This window comes from Anomaloglossus baeobatrachus, chromosome 3, assembly GCF_048569485.1.
Source record: "Anomaloglossus baeobatrachus isolate aAnoBae1 chromosome 3, aAnoBae1.hap1, whole genome shotgun sequence".
Taxonomy (NCBI): Eukaryota; Metazoa; Chordata; class Amphibia; order Anura; family Aromobatidae; genus Anomaloglossus; species Anomaloglossus baeobatrachus.
Genome location: NC_134355.1, coordinates 360974973 through 360995965, shown reverse-complemented (window position 1 = coordinate 360995965; position 20993 = coordinate 360974973). Strand labels below are relative to the sequence as shown.

Genomic DNA, 20993 nt, shown 5'->3' with positions numbered 1-20993 from the left:
CCTTGTAGACTGTGAGCTCTCACAGGCAGAGACCTCTCTCTTCCTACCTGTCTGTGCCTTGAATTGTTTGATTATTGTACTTGTCCCCATTATATATACCCCTTTCACATGTAAAGAACCATGGAATAAATGGTACTATAATAATAAATAACTTCCAAAAAGCTTGTCGGCAGAGGGAAGCATGAAGTGCTCTAAAATTTCCTGGTAGATGGCTGCGCTGACTTTGGTCAAACCATCACTGATTGTGGAACCTTCCCACTAGACATCAAGCAGCTTTGATTGTGGCCTCTCCATTCTTCCTCCAGACTCTGGGACCGCGATTTCAAAATGAAATGCAAAATTTACTTTCATCTGAAAACAACACCTTGCACCACTGAGTAACAGTCCAGTTATTTTTCTCCTTGGCTTAGGTAAGGCACTTCTGGCGTTGTCTATTGGTCATGAGTGGCTTGCCACAAGGAATGTGACAGCTGTAGCCCATGTCCAGGATATGTCTGTATGTGGTGGCTCTTGAAGCACTGACTCCAGCAGCAGTCCACGCCTTGTGAATCTCCACCAAATTTTTGAATGGCCTTTTCTTAACAATACTGTCAAGGCTGCGGTTATCCCGGTTGCTTCTTCACCTTTTTATACCACACTCTCAACTTTCCATTAATATGCTTGGATACAGCACTCTGTGAACAGCCAGCTTCTTTAGCAGTGACCTTTTGTGGCTTACGCTCCTTGTGGAATGTGTCAATGACAGCCTTCTGGACATCTGTCAAGTCAGCAGTCTTCCCCATGATTGTGTAGCCTACTGATCCGGACTAAGGGACCATTTTAAATGCTTTGGAAGCCTTTGCAGGTGTTTTGTGGTAATTATTCTAATTTTCTGAGATAATGACTTTTGGGTTTTCATTGGCTGTAAGCCATAATCATCATTAACAGAAATAAACACTTGAAACAGATCACTCTGTTTGTAATGACTCATTATATATGTGTTCCCCTTTTTGCATTGAATTATTGAAATAAATTAACTTTTTGATGATATTCTAATTTATTGAAATGCACGTATATTAAAAAGAAAAAATAAAAAAAAAAAAAATGTTCCTGTGGTGAGATAAATTTTATAAAAGTGTCCCTGCAATGTACTGTTTTATTTATGGTGTCCAAATGTGAAGTTGCTGCTGTTCATGGTGGCCCTTAAACGGTTTCTGCCAGTGGAGACTGTATAAAAAAAAAAAAATATACTGGTGACACAGTAGGGACTCTCAGCTGCTTGTTTGTGTGACGGAACACATTTCCCTGCCTGTTTGTTTAATCACAGGAGCCAGTGTTTCTGCTATTTTACCAGTCCTTTGAGCACATCATAAATCAAGTCAGGAGACATACAGTTTCTGGAGGCAACAATAGCTCTAATGTCACAGACTTTATTTATCATGCACTCAGAGAGCAGAGTCTGAGTTCACTTTAAATATATAGTGCTTTGTACTAAGCATTAGAAGTATACTGTCTTTTTAAATGTTGTTTCCACTTTGACATTATGTTTTGCTTACTTCCTGAAGAGCATAGTGAGTGAAAAGTTGTCCAAAATCTTTGACAACAAGAACGATGGGCAGTGGCATCACTTGGCCTCTGGACGTTCACAATGCTCTGGTCCACAAATTTGATCACTATTACCTCATTCATTAAAGGGCTTGTACAGGAAGAAAAAACATGACCACTTTCTTTAAGAAACAGCACCCCCCCTTCTTATCCTTTGAGTATATTTGGTAGTGCTCATCAAATCGACTGAAGCAATCGGACTGAGCCGCGTTACTTAACACAATCCGGTTTTGGAAAAAGCAGACGTGTTTCTACATCTGGATAATCCTCTGCTTGCCAGTGATTTAGTTTTTAAGGTAGGCTGTACTGTGCAGCCAGTGGCTTTTCTGGAATACTGGGTTCAAATGCCACCAAGGACAACATCTGCAAGGAGTTTGTATGGGTTTCCACCCACACTCGAAAGACAATACTGATAGGGAATTTAGATTGTGAGTACCAATGGGGACAGTGATGATACTTCTGTAAAATGTGTAATATGATGGAGCTACAGTATATACACAAGAATAAATAAAAGGAGATGCTGCTTACGCCGTACAGTAGGTATACCTGCTAAATGTCAGCAGTAACTGATGTTTTCCAAATCACCCCTTCTACATGACAAAGTTACACATTTTAACCATACTATTAAAAATAAACCCATACCTAGAAGGGGGTAAAGAGATTCTATGAGAGCAGCACAGGTCTGGTAACAAGAGAGGAACGCTGTCAGGTAATTTCTGGTAAGATGCTGTGCTGGCTTCTGTTGATACCAGTGAGATCTGGCAACACTGAGACAAAGCTGTTGATGAACAAGCATCACAGTATGCATTGAACTCTGAGACAAAAGTCTAGATTGATCCACTACTTCACCATCGCTGCCTTGTGTCTCCATAAAATTATCCAGGTTAAATTGTTCTGTTATGTCTGCAAAATCCTATAAAATAAGCAAAGAAGTGCACATCACAAAACTGTACGCAACGTATCACAAAATATATCAACAGGGTAAAAGGATTAACCTCCAAGAACTGCCTATTACAACTGGACCCATGGAAGCCCCACTTGTTCTTACAATTCAGCGCTGGAGGTCCTGAAAGTATGTTATTAACTTCTTTTAATTTCATAGATAAAGACATGTCCATGAAATCTACTGCTTCTCAAGCGGTGTACCATCCCAGAAAATTATGACAAAGTTTTACATTTGAAGAAGCATTAAAATTTAAAGGGAATCTGTAAGCAGGATTTTACACTGTAAACTAGTTACAGTGCCTTCATAAAGTATTCATACCACGTGAACGTTTCCTCATTTTTTCACATTATACACACAAACTTAAAATGTATATTATTGGGATTTTATGTGATATACCACCACAAAGTAGCAAGTATTTGTGAAGTGTAAAGGAAATGGATACGTGGTTTTGTTAATATTTTAAACATATACTGTATGTCCTAAAATTGTGGCGTGCATTTGTATTCAGTCTACTGCACTCCAATACACCTAAATAAAATTCTGAGGGATCATTTGCCTACAGTTGTCACCTAAGTAGTAAATGCAGTCCTTATCTGTTTAATTTATTCTTATAACAACTGCTGTTCTGTGAAAGACTCAAAGGTTTGTTTGAGAACATTAACGATCAAACAACATCATGAAAACCAAGGAACACACTAGACAGGTCAGGGATAAACTTGTGGAAAAGAAAAAAGCAGGGTTAGGTAATGAAAAAGAAGGGAATTGTGTTTACTTACCGTAAATTCCTTTTCTTCTAGCTCCAATTGGGAGACCCAGACAATTGGGTGTATAGCTTCTGCCTCCGGAGGCCACACAAAGTATTACACTTAAAAGTGTAAAGCCCCTCCCCTTCTGCCTATACACCCTTCCGTGCATCACGGGCTCCTCAGTTTTAGTGCAAAAGCAAGAAGGAGGAAAGCTAATAAACTGGTTAAAGTAAATTCAATCCGAAGAATTATCGGAGAACTGAAACCATTCAACATGAACAACATGTGTACACGAAAAAACACAACAGCCCGAAGGGAACAGGGCGGGTGCTGGGTCTCCCAATTGGAGCTAGAAGAAAAGGAATTTACGGTAAGTAAACAAAATTCCCTTCTTCTTTGTCGCTCCATTGGGAGACCCAGACAATTGGGACGTCCAAAAGCAGTCCCTGGGTGGGTAAAATAATACCTCGTAATAGAGCCATAAAACGGCCCTTTCCTACAGGTGGGCAACCGCCGCCTGAAGGACTCGTCTACCTAGGCTGGCATCCGCCGAAGCATAGGTATGCACCTGATAGTGTTTGGTGAAAGTGTGCAGGCTCGACCAGGTAGCCGCCTGGCACACCTGCTGAGCCGTATCCTGGTGCCGCAAAGCCCAGGACGCACCCACGGCTCTGGTAGAATGGGCCTTCAGCCCTGAGGGAACCGGAAGACCAGAAGAACGGTAGGCTTTGAGAATTGTTTCCTTGATCCACCGAGCCAGGGTGGATTTGGAAGCCTGTGATCCCTTACGCTGACCAGCGACAAGGACAAAGAGTGCATCCGAGCGGCGCAGGGGCGCCGTACGGGAAATGTAGATTCTGAGAGCTCTCACCAGATCTAACAAATGCAAATCCCTTTCACATTGATGAACTGGATGAGGCCAAAAAGAAGGTAAGGAGATATCCTGATTGAGATGAAAGGTGGATACCACCTTCGGAAAAAAATTCCGGAACCGGGCGCAGTACCACCTTGTCCTGGTGAAACACCAGGAAAGGAGCCTTGCATGATAGTGCTGCCAGCTCAGACACTCTCCGAAGTGATGTGACCGCAACTAGGAAGACCACTTTCTGCGAAAGGCGAGAAAGAGAGATATCCTTCAAAGGTTCGAAAGGTGGCTTCTGAAGGGCCATCAGAACCCTGTTTAGATCCCACGGTTCTAACGGCCGCCTGTAAGGAGGGAATATGTGGCAAACCCCCTGCAGGAACGTGCGTACCTGAGGAAGCCTGGCTAGGCGCTTCTGAAAGAACACAGAGAGCGCTGAGACTTGTCCCTTAAGGGAGCCGAGAGACAAACCTTTTTCCAATCCGGATTGAAGGAAGGAAAGAAAAGAGGGCAAGGCAAATGGCCAGGGAGAAACTCCCTGATCAGAGCACCAATACCAGAATATCTTCCACGCCCTGTGGTAGATCTTGGCAGACGTTGGTTTCCTGGCCTGTCTCATAGTGGCAATGACCCCTTGAGATAACCCTGAGGACGCTAGGATCCAGGACTCAATGGCCACACAGTCAGGTTGGGGGCCGCAGAATTCAGATGGAAAAAACGGCCCTTGGGACAGTAAGTCTGGTCGGTCTGGTAGTGCCCACGGTTGGCCCGCCGTGAGATGCCACAGATCCGGGTACCACGACCTCCTCGGCCATTCTGGAGCAACGAGAATGGCGCGGCGGCATCTGACCTGATCTTGCGTAACACTCTGGGCAACAGTGCCAGAGGTGGGAACACATAAGGAAGTTAAAACTGCGACCAATCCTGAACTAAGGCGTCTGCCGCCAGAGCTCTGTGCTCGTGAGACCGTGCCAAGAATGCCGGGACCTTGTTGTTGTGCCGGGACGCCATTAGGTCGACGTCCGGCCTCCCCCAGCAGCAACAGATCTCCTGAAACACGTCCGGGTGAAAGGACCATTCCCCTGCGTCCATGCCCTGGCGACTGAGAAAGACTACTTCCCCGTTTTCTACGCCCGGGATGTGGACTGCGGATATGGTGGAGGCCGTGGCTTCCACCCACATCAAAATCCGCCGGACTTCCTGGAAGGCTTGCCGATTGCGTGTTCCGCCTTGGTGGTTGATGTAAGCCACCGCTGTGGAGTTGTCCGACTGAATTCGGATCTTGCTTGCCTTCCAGCCACTGCTGGACAGCTTTTAGGGCAAGATACACTGCCCTGATCTCCAGAACATTGATCTGAAGGGAGGACTCTTGCTGAGTCCACGTACCCTGAGCCCTGTGGTGGAGACAAACTGCTCCCCACCCTGACAGACTCGCGTCCGTCGTGACCCCCGCCCAGGATGGGGGTAGGAAGGATTTCCCCTTCGACAATGAAGTGGGAAGAAGCCACCACCGAAGGGAATCTTTGGCTGCCTGAGAGAGGGAGACGTTCCTGTCGAGGGACGTCGACTTCCTGTTCCATTTGCGTAGGATGTCCCATTGAAGAGGACGCAGGTGAAACTGCGCGAAAGGGACTGCCTCCATTGCTGCCACCATCTTCCCCAGGAAGTGCATGAGGCGCTTCAGGGTGTGTGACTGACCTTGAAGGAGAGATTGCAACCCTGTCTGCAGTGACCGCTGTTTGTTCAGCGGAAGCATCACCATCGCTGAGAGGGTATGAAACTCCATGCCAAGATATGTCAGCGATTGGGCCGGTGTCAGATTTGACTTTGGAAAATTGATGATCCAACCGAAACTCTGGAGAGTCTCCAGAGTAGCGTTGAGGCTGTGTTGGCATGCCTCCTGAGAGGGTGCCTTGACAAACAGATCGTCTAAGTAAGGGATCACCGAGTGTCCCTGAGAGTGGAGGACCGCTACTGCCGTTGCCATGACCTTGGTGAAAACCCGTGGGGCTGTCGCCAGGCCGAAAGGCAGTGCCACGAACTGAAGGTGTTCGTCCCCTATGGCGAAACGCAGGAAGCGCTGATGCTCTGGTGCAATCTGCACGTGGAGATAAGCATCTTTGATATCGATCGATGCCAGGAAATCCCCTTGGGACATTGAGGCGATGACGGAGCGGAGGGATTCCATCCGGAACCGCCTGTTTTTTACGTGTTTGTTGAGCAGTTTTAGGTCCAGGACCGGACGGAAAGACCCGTCCTTCTTTGGAACCACAAACAAGTTGGAGTAAAAACCGTGACCCGGTTGCTGAAAAGGAACCGGAACCACCACTCCTTCTACCTTCAGAGTGCCCGCCGCCTGCATGAGAGCATCGGCTCTCTCGGGAGGCGGGGATGTTCTGAAGAATCTAATCGGAGGACGAGAGCTGAACTCTATCCTGTAACCGTGAGACAGAATGTCTCTCACCCAACGGTCTTTTACCTGTGGCAGCCAGGAGTCGCAAAAGCGGGAGAGCCTGCCACCGACCGAGGATGCGGCGTGAGGAGGCCGAAAGTCATGAGGAAGCCGCCTTGGTAGTGGTACCTCCGGCGGTCTTTTTAGGACGTGACTTAGACCGCCATGAATCGGAGTTCCTCTGATCCTTCTGAGGTCTTTTGGACGAGGAGAATTGGGACCTGCCCGCGCCCCGAAAGGACCCAAACCTCGACTGTCCCCTCCTCTGTTGGGGTATGTTCGGTTTAGCCTGGGGTAAGGATGTATCCTTTCCCTTGGATTGTTTGATGATTTCATCCAATCGCTCACCAAACAAGCGGTCGCCAGAAAATGGCAAAGTGGTCAAGCACTTTTTGGAAGCAGAATCTGCCTTCCATTCCCGCAGCCACAAGGCCCTGCGTATTGCCACCGAAGTGGCGGACGCAACCGCCGTCCGGCTCGCAGAGTCCAGGACAGCATTAATGGCGTAGGACGCAAATGCCGACGTCTGAGAGGTTAAAGACGCCACTTGCGGCGCAGACGTACGTGTGACTGCGTCAATTTGCGCTTGACCCGCTGAGATCGCTTGGAGTGCCCATACGGCTGCGAATGCTGGAGCAAAAGACGCGCCGATAGCTTCATAGATGGATTTCAACCGGAGCTCCATCTGTCTGTCAGTGGCATCTTTGAGTGAAGCCCCATCTTCCACTGCAACTATGGATCTAGCCGCCAGTCTGGAGATTGGGGGATCCACCTTGGGACACTGAGCCCAGCCCTTGACAACGTCAGAGGGGAAGGGTAACGTGTATCCTTAAGGCGCTTGGAAAAACGCTTATGGACAAGCTCGGTGTTTCTGGACTGCCTCCCTGAAGTCAGAGTGGTCCAGAAACGTACTCAATGTACGCTTGGGGTACCTGAAACGGAATCTCTCCTGCTGAAAAGCTGACTCCTCAGCCGTTGGGGCTGAGGGAGAAATATCCAACATTTGATTAATGGACGCTATAAGATCATTCACCATGGCGTCACCATCAGGTGTATCCAGGTTGAGAGCGGCCTCAGGATCAGAATCCTGATCAGCTACCTCCGCTTCATCATACAGAGAGTTGCTGAGACCCTGAACAATGTGATGATGTCCAGGGAAGCTCCCAGCGAGCTCGCTTAGGAGGTCTGGGACTGCGGTCCGTGTCAGAGCCTTCACCCTGGGACCTATGAGACACCCCGGGAGCACATTGTTGGTCCAACGGGGGGGACCAGGGTGCAAGATTCAACAGTGCCCATGGTCTGAGATACCGGTCTGGACTGCAAGGTTTCGAGCATCCCAGCCATAGTCTCAGAAAGTCTATCAGCAAAAACTGCCAACTCCGTCCCCGTCACCTGGACAGTGTTAACAGGTGGGTCTCCCTGGGCCACCATTAGCAGAGGCTCCGGCTTAGTAAGTGCTACAGGGGCCGTGCATTGCACACAATGAGGGTCTGTGGAACCTGCCGGTAGTATAGCCGTACATGCGGTACAGGCAGCATAGTAAACCTGTGCTTTGGCACCCTTGCTTTTCGGGGACAACATGCTGTTATCTCCTCTGAGCAATCCAGGAGGGTATATAGCCAAAAATCAATAGTGCGACCGTACAGTGCAATGTATAGCATACAAGCATATAAATATATATGTACACTTCGGCACTAGTGGGGTCAGCACCTCAGGTGCTGCTTATGTGATCACCAGAATCCCTGTCTGGGACCCCCAGAGCTTGTCTCCCCTCTCCAGCAACAGAAAAGCTGACAGGAATGGCTGCCGGCGTCCTGTGGAGAGGAGGGGGCCGTGGGCGTGCCCTAGAAAGTGCGGGAATCCGGCGTCCCCACTGTGCTCAGTGAGAGGGGTGGAGTATGCAAAGCATGCTCCAGCTCTCAGCGCTGACATCCTGTGCAGCGTCACGCCCTTCCCCTGACTGGCAGGCCTGTGGGCGGGAAACAGTGAGACTAGGCCGCAAAAGCCGGGGACTAAAGTGATAAGCGCGGCCGGCGTATAAGCGCGGTCGGCGCGTATAAGCGCGGTCGGCGCACTAACAGTCCCAGCCGCGCCGCAGTGTAAAAATGGCAGCGGCGGTCAGCGCGGCAGTCCCCAGTAAACTAACACACCCAGCTACGCTGCAGTGTGTAATGGCACAAGCGCGGTCAGTGCCGCCGTCCCCGGTGCACTAACACACCCAGCAGTGCTGCAGTGTGTCTGTGCGCGGTCCCCACGGGGACACAGAGTACCTCAAAGTAGCAGGGCCTTGTCCCTGACGATACTCGGCTCCTTGTCCAGCAGAATCTCCAGGGCTGTGGATGGAGCACGGTCTCAGTGCCTGGAGACCGATTAGGATCCCACTTCACCCAGAGCCCTAAGGGGGATGGGGAAGGAAAACAGCATGTGGGCTCCAGCCTCCGTACCCGCAATGGGTACCTCAACCTTAACAACACCGCCGACAAGAGTGGGGTGAGAAGGGAGCATGCTGGGGGCCCTTTAGTATGGGCCCTCTTTTCTTCCATCCGACATAGTCAGCAGCTGCTGCTGACTAAACAGTGGAGCTATGCGTGCATGTGTGCCTCCTTCGCACAAAGCATTAGAACTGAGGAGCCCGTGATGCACGGGAGGGTGTATAGGCAGAAGGGGAGGGGCTTTACACTTTTAAGTGTAATACTTTGTGTGGCCTCCGGAGGCAGAAGCTATACACCCAATTGTCTGGGTCTCCCAATGGAGCAACAAAGAAATAGCCCAAGCCTTGAACATCTCTGAGTACTGTTCAATCCATCATCCAAAAATAGAAGGAGTGTGGCATTACTGTAAACATACCAAGACATGGCCATCCACCTAAACTAATATCCCAAGCATTGAGAGCACTAACTAGACAAGCAGCCATGGGGACCATGGTCAATCTGGAGGCCGCAGTGATCTACAGCTCAGATAAGAGAATCTGGCCTTTATGGAAGAGTGGCAAGAAGAAAGCCATTTTTGAAAGCAGGTCATAAGAGGTCTTGTTTGCAGTCTAAAATGCCATGTAGGGTACAAAACCAGCAGGTGGAAGAACTTCTTTTTTTTTTTTTTACTAAAAGTAAAAGCGCTGTGTGTGGCAGAAAACTAACAACTAACACTGTACTTCACCCTGAAAATACAATCCTCACTGTCAAACATGGCTTTGGGGATGCTTTTTGTCAGCATGGACAGGAAAGCTGGTCAAAGTTGATGGAAAGATGGAAGGAACTAAATACAGGGCAATCCTGGAGGAAAATCTGTTAAAGGTTGTAAAAGACTTGGGACTGGGGTTATAGGTTCACTTTCCTGCAGGATAACCACCCTTGACATACTGCCACAGCTACAATGGAATGGTATGGATCAAAGCATATTCATGTGTGTGAATAGCCCAGTCACAGTCCAGACCTATATCACATTGAGGATCTGTGGAAAGACTTGAAAATTGCTGTTCACAAACGCTCTCCATCCAACCTCACTGAGCTGGAGCTATTATGCATCCTTTCCTTTACACATAACAAATACTTGCTACCTTGTATGTTTGAATCACATAAAATCTCAAGAAAAAAGAGAATTTTGTTACTTACCGTAAATTCTTTTTCTTATAGTTCCGACATGGGAGACCCAGACCATGGTGTATAGCTTCTGCCTCCGGAGGACACACAAAGTACTACACTCAAACGTGTAGCTCCTCCCTCCTAGCATATACACCCCCTGGTAGCCAGTCCTAGCCAGTTTAGTGCAAAAGCTGAAGGAGGACATCCACCCACAAGTAGAGACAGAGCAAAACCCGGAACAACCGGAACCTCTGTCTACAACAACAGCCGGTGATAACACACGGAACAAGAAACCTGCCGACAGGCAACAGGGAGGGTGCTGGGTCTCCCATGTCGGAACTATAAGAAAAAGAATTTACGGTAAGTAACAAAATTCTCTTTTTCTTCATCGTTCCTTATGGGAGACCCAGACCATGGGACGTCTCAAAGCAGTCCATGGGTGGGAATAAACAGAAAACTGAGAAGTAGGTGAAACCTAACTTCACAAATGGGCGACAGCCGCCTGAAGGATGCGTCTGCCCAAGCTCGCATCTGCCGAAGCAAGAGCATGCACTTGGTAGTGCTTCGAAAAGGTATGCAGACTAGTCCAAGTGGCAGTCTGACAGACCTGCTGAGCCTTAGCCTGGGCCTGAAAGCCTAAGAGGGACCGACAGCTCTGATCAAATGTGCCTTGATCCCCGGCGGGAGAGGCACTTGAGTACACTGGTAGGTATCGGAAAAAGGCCGACCTAAACCAACGAGCCAGGGTCGGCTTAAATGCAGAGAGGCCCTTACGCTGACCAGCGGTCAGCACAAAGGAGAGGTGCACCGCCTAAGAACCGCGGTGCGAGTCACATAGATCCGGAGCGCCCGCACCAGATCCAGAGTATGCAACGCCCTTTCAAAGCGATGAACAGGAGCCGGACAAAAGGAAGGCAGGAAAAATGCCCCGGTTAAGGTGGAAGCAGCAACCACCTTAGGGAGAAAGTCCGGAGTCGGACGGAGAACCACCTTGTCTTGGTGAAGGAGGACTCCGAAGAGAGTACGGCCACAACAGAGACTCCCTTGAGGGAAGTTATGGCCACTAGAAAGACCACTTTCTGTGAAAGACTAAACAAAGAAACCTCCCTAAGAGGCTCAAAGGGGGGTTTCCGGAAACAGTGAGGACCGAATTAAGGTCCCAGGGCTCCAAAGGCCGCCGGTAAGGCGGAATAATGTGAGATGCGCCCTGCATGAAGGAGCGCACCTGGACCAGCCGGGCGATACGCCGCTGGCACAACGCTGACAGAGCAGAGACCTGTCCCTTAAGGGAATTGAGGGATAGTCCTAGCTGCAGACCGGACTGTAGAAGGGACAGGAGGGTCGGCAAGGCCAAAAGGCCAAAGGATACTTCCGAGCTCGAGTCATAGTGGAGATGACTTCAGGTACCAGAAGTCGTCAAGATCCATGACTCAAACGCCACGCCGTCAATCTAAGAACCGCAGGTTCTGGCGGAAAGACGGACCTCGTGAGAGAAGGTCTGGACAGTCCGGGAGATGCTATGGCATCTCTACGGACAGACGGAGCAGGTCAGGGTACCAAGCTTGCCTGGGTCAGTCTGGAGTAATGAGAATGACCCGACGGCCCTCCTTTCTGATCTTGCGGAGGACTCTGGGCAAGAACTAGAGAGTGAAACACGTAAGACAGACGAAGCTGGGACCAAACTTGAACCAGTGCGTCTGCCGCAAAAAACCTGAGGATCGTGGAGCCACGGTTTGACGGCTGAGACAATCTGCCTCCCAGTTTCCCACGTCTGAGATGTGGGCTGCGGATATGGTGCACTAGGAGTCCTCCGTCCACTGAAGAATGCGATGAACCTCCAACATTGTCAGGCGGCTGAGTGTCTCGCCCTGGAGGTTGATGTAGGCAAACGCTGTAGCGTTGTCTGACTGGACTCGAATGTGCCTGGCCGCCAACAGATGGCGAAAGGCTTAGAGAGCTAGAAACACAGCTCTGATTTCCAGCACGTTGATCCAGAGGGCTAATTCGGACAGAGTCCAAGTGCCCTGCGCTCCATGGTGGAGATATACTGCTCCCCAGCCGGATAGACTAGCATCTTGGTGAGGATCACCCGGGACGGAGCCAGGAAGGAGCGTCCCTGAGACAGAGGGGCCTAAGCCACCACTGAAACGAGCCCCTGGTCTGTGGCGAAACCGCCACCCCGTGGAAGGAGGAAGTCCGCTTGTTCCAACAGCGGAAAATATCCAGCCGCAGAGGACGCAGATGGAACTAGGCAAGGGAATCACTTCCATTGACACCACCATCTGATCCAGCACCTGTATTAGGTGCCTGATGGAACGACGTCGACCGCCAGCGGGGGGGACTGCTGTTTGACTAAAGGCAGCTTCACAAGTGCCAACAGAGTCTCGAATTGCGTCCCTGGGAATATGAACTTCTGGGTCGAAGTCAGAGTGGGCTTGGACAGAATGACAACCCACCCGAATTGGTTAGAGTGGCGAAAGTGAGCGAGGCACTCCGCTAACAGTTTGCACTGGATGAAGCCCAAACTAGAAGGCTGTCCAGGACAAAAGGATCACTGCCAACCCCTAGAGGTGCAGGACCGCAATCACAGCTGCCCCGCCCTTGAGAATACTCGAGGGGCCGTGGCTAACCCCAAGGGAAGAGCCACGAATTGGACCACTCTGAATGCAAAACGTAGCCAAGGCTGGTGTGAAACTGCGATTGGCACATGCAGATAGGCATCTCTGATGTCGATGGATGCTAGGGAATCTCCTTGGGTCATTGATTGATCGCAGAGACTCCATGCGACAATGCCGCACCTGAACATGCTTGAGAAGCTTGAGATCCAGGTCGGAAGGCATCGCCCTCTTCAGGTACTAGGAATAGATTTAAGCAGAAATCTCAGAACCGTTCCCAGTCGGGAACCGGTACAATTACTCCAGTGGCCTGCAAGAACGCCACAGCCTGTGAGAAGGCGCGGCCTTGGAGCAGCGGGGAGTTGCAGAAAAAAACCTGTTTGGCGGGCTGGATAGAATTCTATCCTGTAGCCGTGGGAGATGGTATCTCGCACCCACTGATCGGAGACGTGTTAAAAGCATACGTCGCCAAAGTGGGAGAGCCTGCCACCGACCAAGGACGTTGCTGGCGTGGCCAGATAGCCAGGAGGAGGCTGACTTAGTGGCAGCATCTCCTGCGGTCTTCTCGTGCGCCATTTGGGTTTACAATCCTTGGCTGAGCCAGTGGACGAGGCCGAGGGCTTAGAGAACGATCAGATGGAGGAACGAAAAGAACGAAACCTCGACTGATTCGTGTCCTGGACAGGTTTCCTGGTTTAGGTTTGTGGCATGGAACAACTCTTCCCGCCAAGAGCTTCCTTAATAATTTCATCCAGTTGTTCCCGAATAGTCTGGTCCCAGCAAAAGGGAGCCCAGCAAGGAACTTCTTTAGAAGCATCCGCCCTCCAGTTCCGAAGCCACAGGAGCTTGCGGAGAGCGAGGAAATTAGCCGAGGCCACCGCAGTGCGGTGAGAGTCTCCAGCATGGCAGACATGGCATAGGATGAAAAGACTGAAGTCTGGAAGTTAAGGCAACCATTTCGGGCAAAGAGTCCCTGTGAGGGAATGCATCTCCTCCAGAGAAGCAGAGATGGCTTTGAGAACCGCACTGCTGCAAGAGCTGGGGAGAACGAGGCCCTTGCCGCCTCCATACAGATTTGGCCAGAAGGACAACCCGGCGGACAGCAAAGCCGTAAGTGAGGAGCCATCAGCCACTGATACAACGGTCCGGGCTGAGTGTCTAAACACCAGAGGGACCACCTTTGGTGAATGAGCCCGCTCCTTGACCACCTTTGGTGGAAAGGGAAAACTGCCATCAGAACCACGCTTTGGGAAGCGTTTGCCAGAGCAGACCCTGGGCTTGGTCACAGTGGCCTGAAAACTGGAGTGGTTAAGGAACACACTCATTGTTCTCTTAGGCAAGGTAAACTGGAGCCTTTTTGCCAGAGAGGGTTGTTCCTCTGATACTGGCGGATTGAGGTTCAGTACAGAATTAATGTACAGTGGGATAGGGGGGTGCGGTGGGCACACTTGGTGTGTAGAGAGGAGCATATATGTGTTGTGCTTCTCTGGTCCCCCCGGTTCAGTGGTTTTTTTTATTGAGAGTGGGGGCCTGCTGTCAGCCACAGATACAACCATCCGGGCTGAAATACTAGACACCGGAGGGACCACCCTTGGTGAAGGTTGTGGCTTGCCAGACCGTTTAACATACATTTCTGTGCTCTCCAGTCCCTCAGCCCAGGCCCCCATTTGTCACAATGTGGGATCTCTGTGCCTATGCAGGCATTGAGAACGCTGAGAAAATGGCGACCGGAGCGAGGAGAGGGGGCGGGGCCTACTCTGAGAGCGGGCAAATGATGTAGACAGGGGAGGGAATCTCTCCTCAGTGAGGAGTATCCGTTCCCTGTGCTGCACAGCCGCTGGGCGGAGCCACACTGTCCCTCTGCATAACTAATATGCAGGGGCAGTGAAACCGAAACTAAGCCTCAGGCGAAGCCGGGGCCTAGATTTAAACATGCGGCCAGCGTGCAGGCACCATCGGCGCGGTTCTCCAGTGAAAACTGGAGAACCGGCCGGAAATGTTACCACAGACATAAAACACACTCCCCCCAATAAATGAAGTACAAGGGACCCCTGGAAAGACCACTTTCAGTGGTAAAGACGTCTCAATACTTAGCTTCTGAGACGCAGGGCCATGTCCCTGGGGGGGGGTTAAACGCTCCGTCTGGCAGAATCCTGAACAGGGCTGCGGATGGAGACCGGTCTCCTGCAAAGCAGTGAGAACCGTGTCGGCTCCCACTTCAAGCCAGAGCCCTAGGGGGTGGTGAAGGAGCGTGGCATGTGAAGGCTCCAGCCTTGTAAATTCAACCTTAACAGCACCGCCGACACAGTGGGGTGAGAAGGGACATGCCGGGAGTCCAGACTGGACCCGCTTTTCTTCCAAATCTTTGAAATCCAAAAAATCAAAAATCAAAAATCAGAGAATGCATGTGTGTGTGTGACCTCCTGAACACAAAGCATTGAAACTGGCTAGGACTGGCTACCAGGGGGTGTATATGCTAGGAGGGAGGAGCTACACGTTTGAGTGTAGTACTTTGTGTGTCCTCCGGAGGCAGAAGCTATACATCCATGGTCTGGGTCTCCCATAAGGAACGATGAAGAAATACATTTAAAATGTGGAACAAGTCCAACAATTCATCTGCATGGCCGGTGTGTTGCTCCATTAGTGAGTGTTTGAAATGATATGCAACTGAGCGTGTAGATCTGCATCCTGTGTCACTCCACCTCTACTTCCCGCCCAGCGCCACCTCCTCCTGTTTGGCTATTAACTACTTTGCCTGTAGTCTTACAGAACAAATGGCGACAGACAAGCATAAGGAGGCAATACTGTGCAGCGGATAGAGCTGGGGTGAAAGATATTGCAGACTGATTTGCACAGTAATTACTGATTTCTCAGTAATGGAAGAATAAATTGGCTATGTAAATGTATTGCTGGACTTATCTTGGATTCTACCACAAGCCCCTATAGTTTGGGGATGAAATCCTGCTGACTGATTTCCTTTAATAAAAAAAATGTAGTTCAGGTTTCACCTGTGGAAAAAAATATATATATTTTTGATGGCCACATTCATAGAGCCAGACTTTTTGCCCTTTGTTTCAGCAGGAGAGGCTTGGGTAGCATGAATTTCCTATTGGTTCACTTTAACGACTGGGTCAATTTCTATCCTTATTTTATTCTCCCCTTTTTCCCAGAACTATAACTTTTTTTTACTTTTCTGTCCACGGAGGCATGAGGGCTTGTTCTATGGGGAACGAAATTTACTTTTGAATGACACCATTCATTTTATCACATAGTGTACTACAAAACTGGGGAAAAATTGAAAAAATACAATTGACATTTTTGGGGGAAATTGTTTTTACGGTAGATATGACTTTTTTTCGCTGCATTTCTTGTGGTATTGCAGCAACCAAAAAACAAAAAGGGGTTGGGGTTCTTGAGTTTTTTTTTTGTTTTTTTTTTTTACTGTGTATACCGCTCTCTAATTAATTTTCTATTTTGATAGAGAGGACTTTTCTGAACGCAGCAATATCACGTTTATTTTTTCATTTTGTATTATCTTATTTTTAATGGGGCAAAAAGGGGGGTGATTTGAACTTTTATGTTTTAATGTAAACTTTTTTTTTTTTTTTTTTTAAACTGTTCACTGTCCTCATTAGTCCCTTAAGGGGACTTGAAGCTGCAATTATCAGATCGCTTGTGCTATATACAGCATAGCATTGCTGCATATAGTGAAAATCACAGTCTCCCTTGAAGCCCGGCCACAAGCAGGTTTCAAAGAAGCGCTACTATGACAAGCACAGAGGTCTTCAGCAGACCCCCTGTTATCATAGCAATTATCAGTGACCAGCGATCATGTAATATGTGCGCAGACAGGAGCTTAAAATGGGCGACCCCATGCCAAAACGTGTTAAATTCCACTGTCAGAAGCTGTAATACACAGCCATTATCTGCAGAGTATGGGGCACAAGTCGGAAGCGGATGTCGTGTAGGGGTTAAGGAAATTTTCTTTGCAAAAATCATACCTGTTCATACACTGGAAATCGCATGCGGAATTCTCTTTCATCTTCTTCATTTTCTGTAACACCAGAGCCAAGACTTTTGCTCTTATATTTATAGAGGCTACTTTCTTGCTCTTCCTGTTCTTTAGCAATCTGCTCTTGCTCATCCCACTCATTAATGATGGCCTACAAAGCAACATACATCCTCCAAAAGCTTAGTACATGAACCTGTACATACACATTTTAGTCTATAAAGTGCCATAACTAACAAAATCTACAATCTAAATAAACACTGACCTGACATATGTGCCTGAAAAGCTTCAGAGACTTTTGTTCCATCTCCCCTTTTGAAAGAATATGGCAGCGCAAATAGAGTAACCCATTCACAAGCAGCTGCTCCTTAGTTAGGCAACAACTTAAATCCTTTCCTTGGGACGTTTGGTCTTTACAAGGATATTTTTGAGCCAGTTTTTTAAGACTTTTTAGAATGTCAAGGGAACTAACGGAACACAAACTGTCGGCGTGTGAAAAGTACGTTGAAAATGCTTCTGATGTAGATGGAAAAGCAATCAGCGAGGAAATTATACTTGTTATTTTGGGTGGTGAAAGTAAAGCACTGTTCATTGTGACGTAGAGCTCAGAGGCGATTACTCTCATCCCATGTTGCATTTGTAAAATGGCAGCTTGAAGAGGAGTTACTACATCTGGATAAAGGGAATACTCATCTGAAAGTCTTTTTCGGAATTGTTGTTGGGATCGCTGCCATGTGACCTCTTCAGACAGCAGGTTGAGTATACCTTGCCGTGACTTCGTACCCTTCCCGTTAAGGGCTTTAAGTAGACGTGCTGAAAAATCCTGGATAGAAGATATCTTGCCAATGCTGTTGAGGTAGTTGTGAACATCCTGATACAAGGTGTTATAAGTTGGACTTGTGGGGCGGTGAGCTTGCTTTTTGGAAAGATTATATATGATCGCTTTCAGTTTCTGAATTCTTTGTAGCAAAGCACTGTGGATAAATAGAGTAATTAGAACATGTTAAGTCATCTTATATATGTCAAAACTTACTGCAAGTGCCTGAAGCAGGTATTGTGAACAGATTTATTAGTACAAGTGGCATACATTATCATATTGATCTGTTAAGACTTTTGGATGCTGATGTACTTTGAAAATCCATTTAAGAATAGCTGCATAATCCAGCTACCAAAAAGGGAAGGCAGACGTGGGACTCCTAAAATGCATAATTTAAAAAAAAATAAATCTTTCAAGCAGCGTTATACAGTTATGGAATGGATAAGACCGATACATCCACTTAATAATGTATGTGTTTCGGACGAGTGCCACCCCAGCAGCGATCGAACCGCTCGGATCCGGGTGTCGCTACTCGTGGCTCGAGGGTCTCCGGACCCGGGATCACTCCGAAACGTAATGGGGGGGTTATTTACAGGGGAGTTAGATAGTTTGTGACGCCACCCGTGGTGTGCAGTAATAGGGAGTACCGCCACTGCCGTTGGGAGTACCCGGGGTGATGGAGTGGGGCAGCCAGATGACGTTATCCTCCACAGCTAGGGATAGTCCCCGGGACCGCGAATGATGGGATGGATCGCAGGGGGAGCACAGGCTCGCTGGTAGCAGGGGTTAATTGGGTACTCACTCAGAAGGAAAGCAGACACTGACAACGTAGTAAACCAAGTCTCTGGGTGCCGCTGCCCTCTTGGGGGAGCGCGCGTCTGGGTTCCGTCCCCTGCAGCACTGCCTGGTGGTCTGTAACCTGCCTTTGTGCACAGAATTTGAAAATGTTCAGGTGGCCCGTAAGCTTGGAGCTGTCGGGGCCCCTGCTCCCTACTATTGGTAGCAGAGGAGCTTGCTCTCAGGAGCTCACGCTTGGGATTTCAGTGGGCTGCTTTGCTTGGAAAGCCTTATCCCCCTAGTTGCGTTAGTGCCCCTGATCTCTGAGCTTCGTGGGAACAGTCCATAAAGGCCCTGTCCTCCGCAGGTTAATTGCAGAGTTGCTTGAAGCTTCTCCCCGACCTAGGGTCCAGTACCCCGACGTACTTTCGGCCCCAGACCGGCTATTGGACTGCAGCTGCCACCATCCTCCTTGACTAAGCCAGCACCCAGTCTCAATCTCCCACGACCAAGTCTCAGACTCCTCCGGGTACAGACCACCGTAGGCAACCCAATCTGCGTTTTCCTCTGGGAGCTCCAACAACCAGCTTCCACACACTTCGCTCCCCTGGAGCTAACTGACTTGTCACCTCCCACCTCCCTGCCTGACCCCTAAGTCAACGGCCCTATTCCAGCTTAGCAGCCCTCTGGGGTGCCTGACAGGCTGTGGTTCGAGGTGTGATTGGGATTTGTGGATGCTGATGGAGGCAGTACTGCAAGTTGGGAACCCAGAACCATGGGGGGTTGAGTCCTGCACTTGGAGATAAAGAGTGTGCAGTACCCTGTGATGACCTGACTATTCCAGGGGCATCCCATATGCAGTTTGCAATGTGAAATCTGGTGATAGATCGGTTTTAACATGCCAAGCATAGGACACCTGCATTGGGAGATTGCGGCAGGTCTCCACATCCTATATCGGCTCTGGTGGAAGAGACACACCCTATAGAAACCCTGAGAATGTCCCAGCAAGGACTGTGTGCCAGGGAAACAAGGAATGACATAGAGATCACAGGCTCACCTTATATGAGGATGAATATGCTTTTGCAATGCATCATCACTAAGCTCTTGTCCAGTAAGAAGGCTACATGACAAATTTCGTGTCTTCCACTCAAGTTCCAATTCATGAAGCTTTAAAACAAATAAATACAAAAATGGACATTTAGTCTTAATAAATCAACACAAATATTGCAGGAAAAAACAATTACAATATTGTTACAATACAAAAGCAAGTTCGATTAAATGTAAAGTGTCATAACTCTATCCATTTCCCACATGCAAGATCCTCTGACTATTACAATACCAGTGGTTGATCTGATTTTGACATCTCATTCACACACTGGGCAGAAAACCTGTAGCATAAAATACCATGTGTTGTGGCTGTGCCACCTGGATTTATACTGCAAATTATTTACTGCAGAATTTACTCCTTTGTATAGCAAAGGATCTGAGATGTGGGGTATATCTGAGGCAGATACGTCCCAAGTGCACATATGCTTAGTATCAACCTCATTGCTCAATTAAACATGGCATATTCCATGATGGTCAACCCAGTATGCATGCATTTTAACCCATTAAAGAGAACCAACAGGATTTTCATATATAAAGTAAAGCCAGTGCTATACTGGATGCTGAATGTAATTGGATGTTTTATTTCAGAAATATGTGCAAGTAAAGTTCCAGCAATGCACTGCTATTTGATTGATTGACAGGAGCCACAGGGGCGGGAATTTGTGGGTCTGTTTTTTCTATGCATTCCCACCCCTGTCTGCTGCCTGACCTCTGTGGATGTAGACTATGGGCTCCATCCAGGTATGAGTCATTTCTGTCATGTGAAAGGAGCGTGTTCGAAATGCAGCCCATACAGTCTAGCATTACCAAAGCCAGGCATGCAGCTAGGGGCATGAATAGATTGCAAAACCCGACCCACCTATTCGCTTCCTGTTGCACCTGTCAATCAAACAGCAGTGCATTGATGGAACTTTACTTGTACATTTTTCTGAAATAAAACATCCAATCTCAGGACAAAAGCTATGCTTACATTCATCATCCTAGCACCAGTATAGCACTGGCTTTACATTATATATGAAAATCCTGCTGGCTGGTTCTCTTTAAGGACTGGGCAATTTTTCAATTTGCGCTTTTGTTTCTTCCTCCCCTTATTCAGAGTGCCATAACTTTTTTTTTTCCCGTCATTATATGGTAGCCGTATGAAAACTTGTTTCGTGGTAGAATGAGTTGCACTTTTGAATGTCACCATCCATTTTATCATATGATGTAAAAGCAAGCGGGGAAAAATTCCAAGTGTGGCGAAACATCAAGAAAAGTAAAATTCTGAGATTTTTTTTTATCTACAGAGTTCATTTTAGCAAAAAAAAAAAACAAAAAAAAAAAAAACTGACCAGCAGTATCAGTATAATTCTGCAGGTCAGTACGATAACGTATATGCCAAACGTGTATAGTGTGTAAGTGGTGGAAAAATAATCTGAAATTTTGAAAAAACTTGCTTGTGTTATGACTGAGAGCAATTACGTTTTCAATTTTTGGGACATGGATCTGTTTGAGGGC

At 48.2% G+C, this 20993-nt stretch overlaps 1 protein-coding gene across 2 annotated transcripts in view; it reads right to left on the bottom strand.

Annotated features, from left to right (window-relative positions):
• MDN1 (midasin AAA ATPase 1) overlaps positions 1–20993 on the bottom strand; it is a 585757-nt gene that overhangs the window by 169929 nt on the left and 394835 nt on the right. For both annotated transcript variants that reach the window (XM_075340129.1, XM_075340130.1), the window contains exons 62-65: positions 19447–19556; positions 17061–17769; positions 16788–16949; positions 2227–2497 (exon numbers count right to left, since the gene is read on the bottom strand). In XM_075340129.1, the coding sequence (XP_075196244.1) occupies positions 2227–2497; positions 16788–16949; positions 17061–17769; positions 19447–19556 (1252 nt within the window). The remainder of the gene's footprint in view (positions 1–2226; positions 2498–16787; positions 16950–17060; positions 17770–19446; positions 19557–20993) is intronic.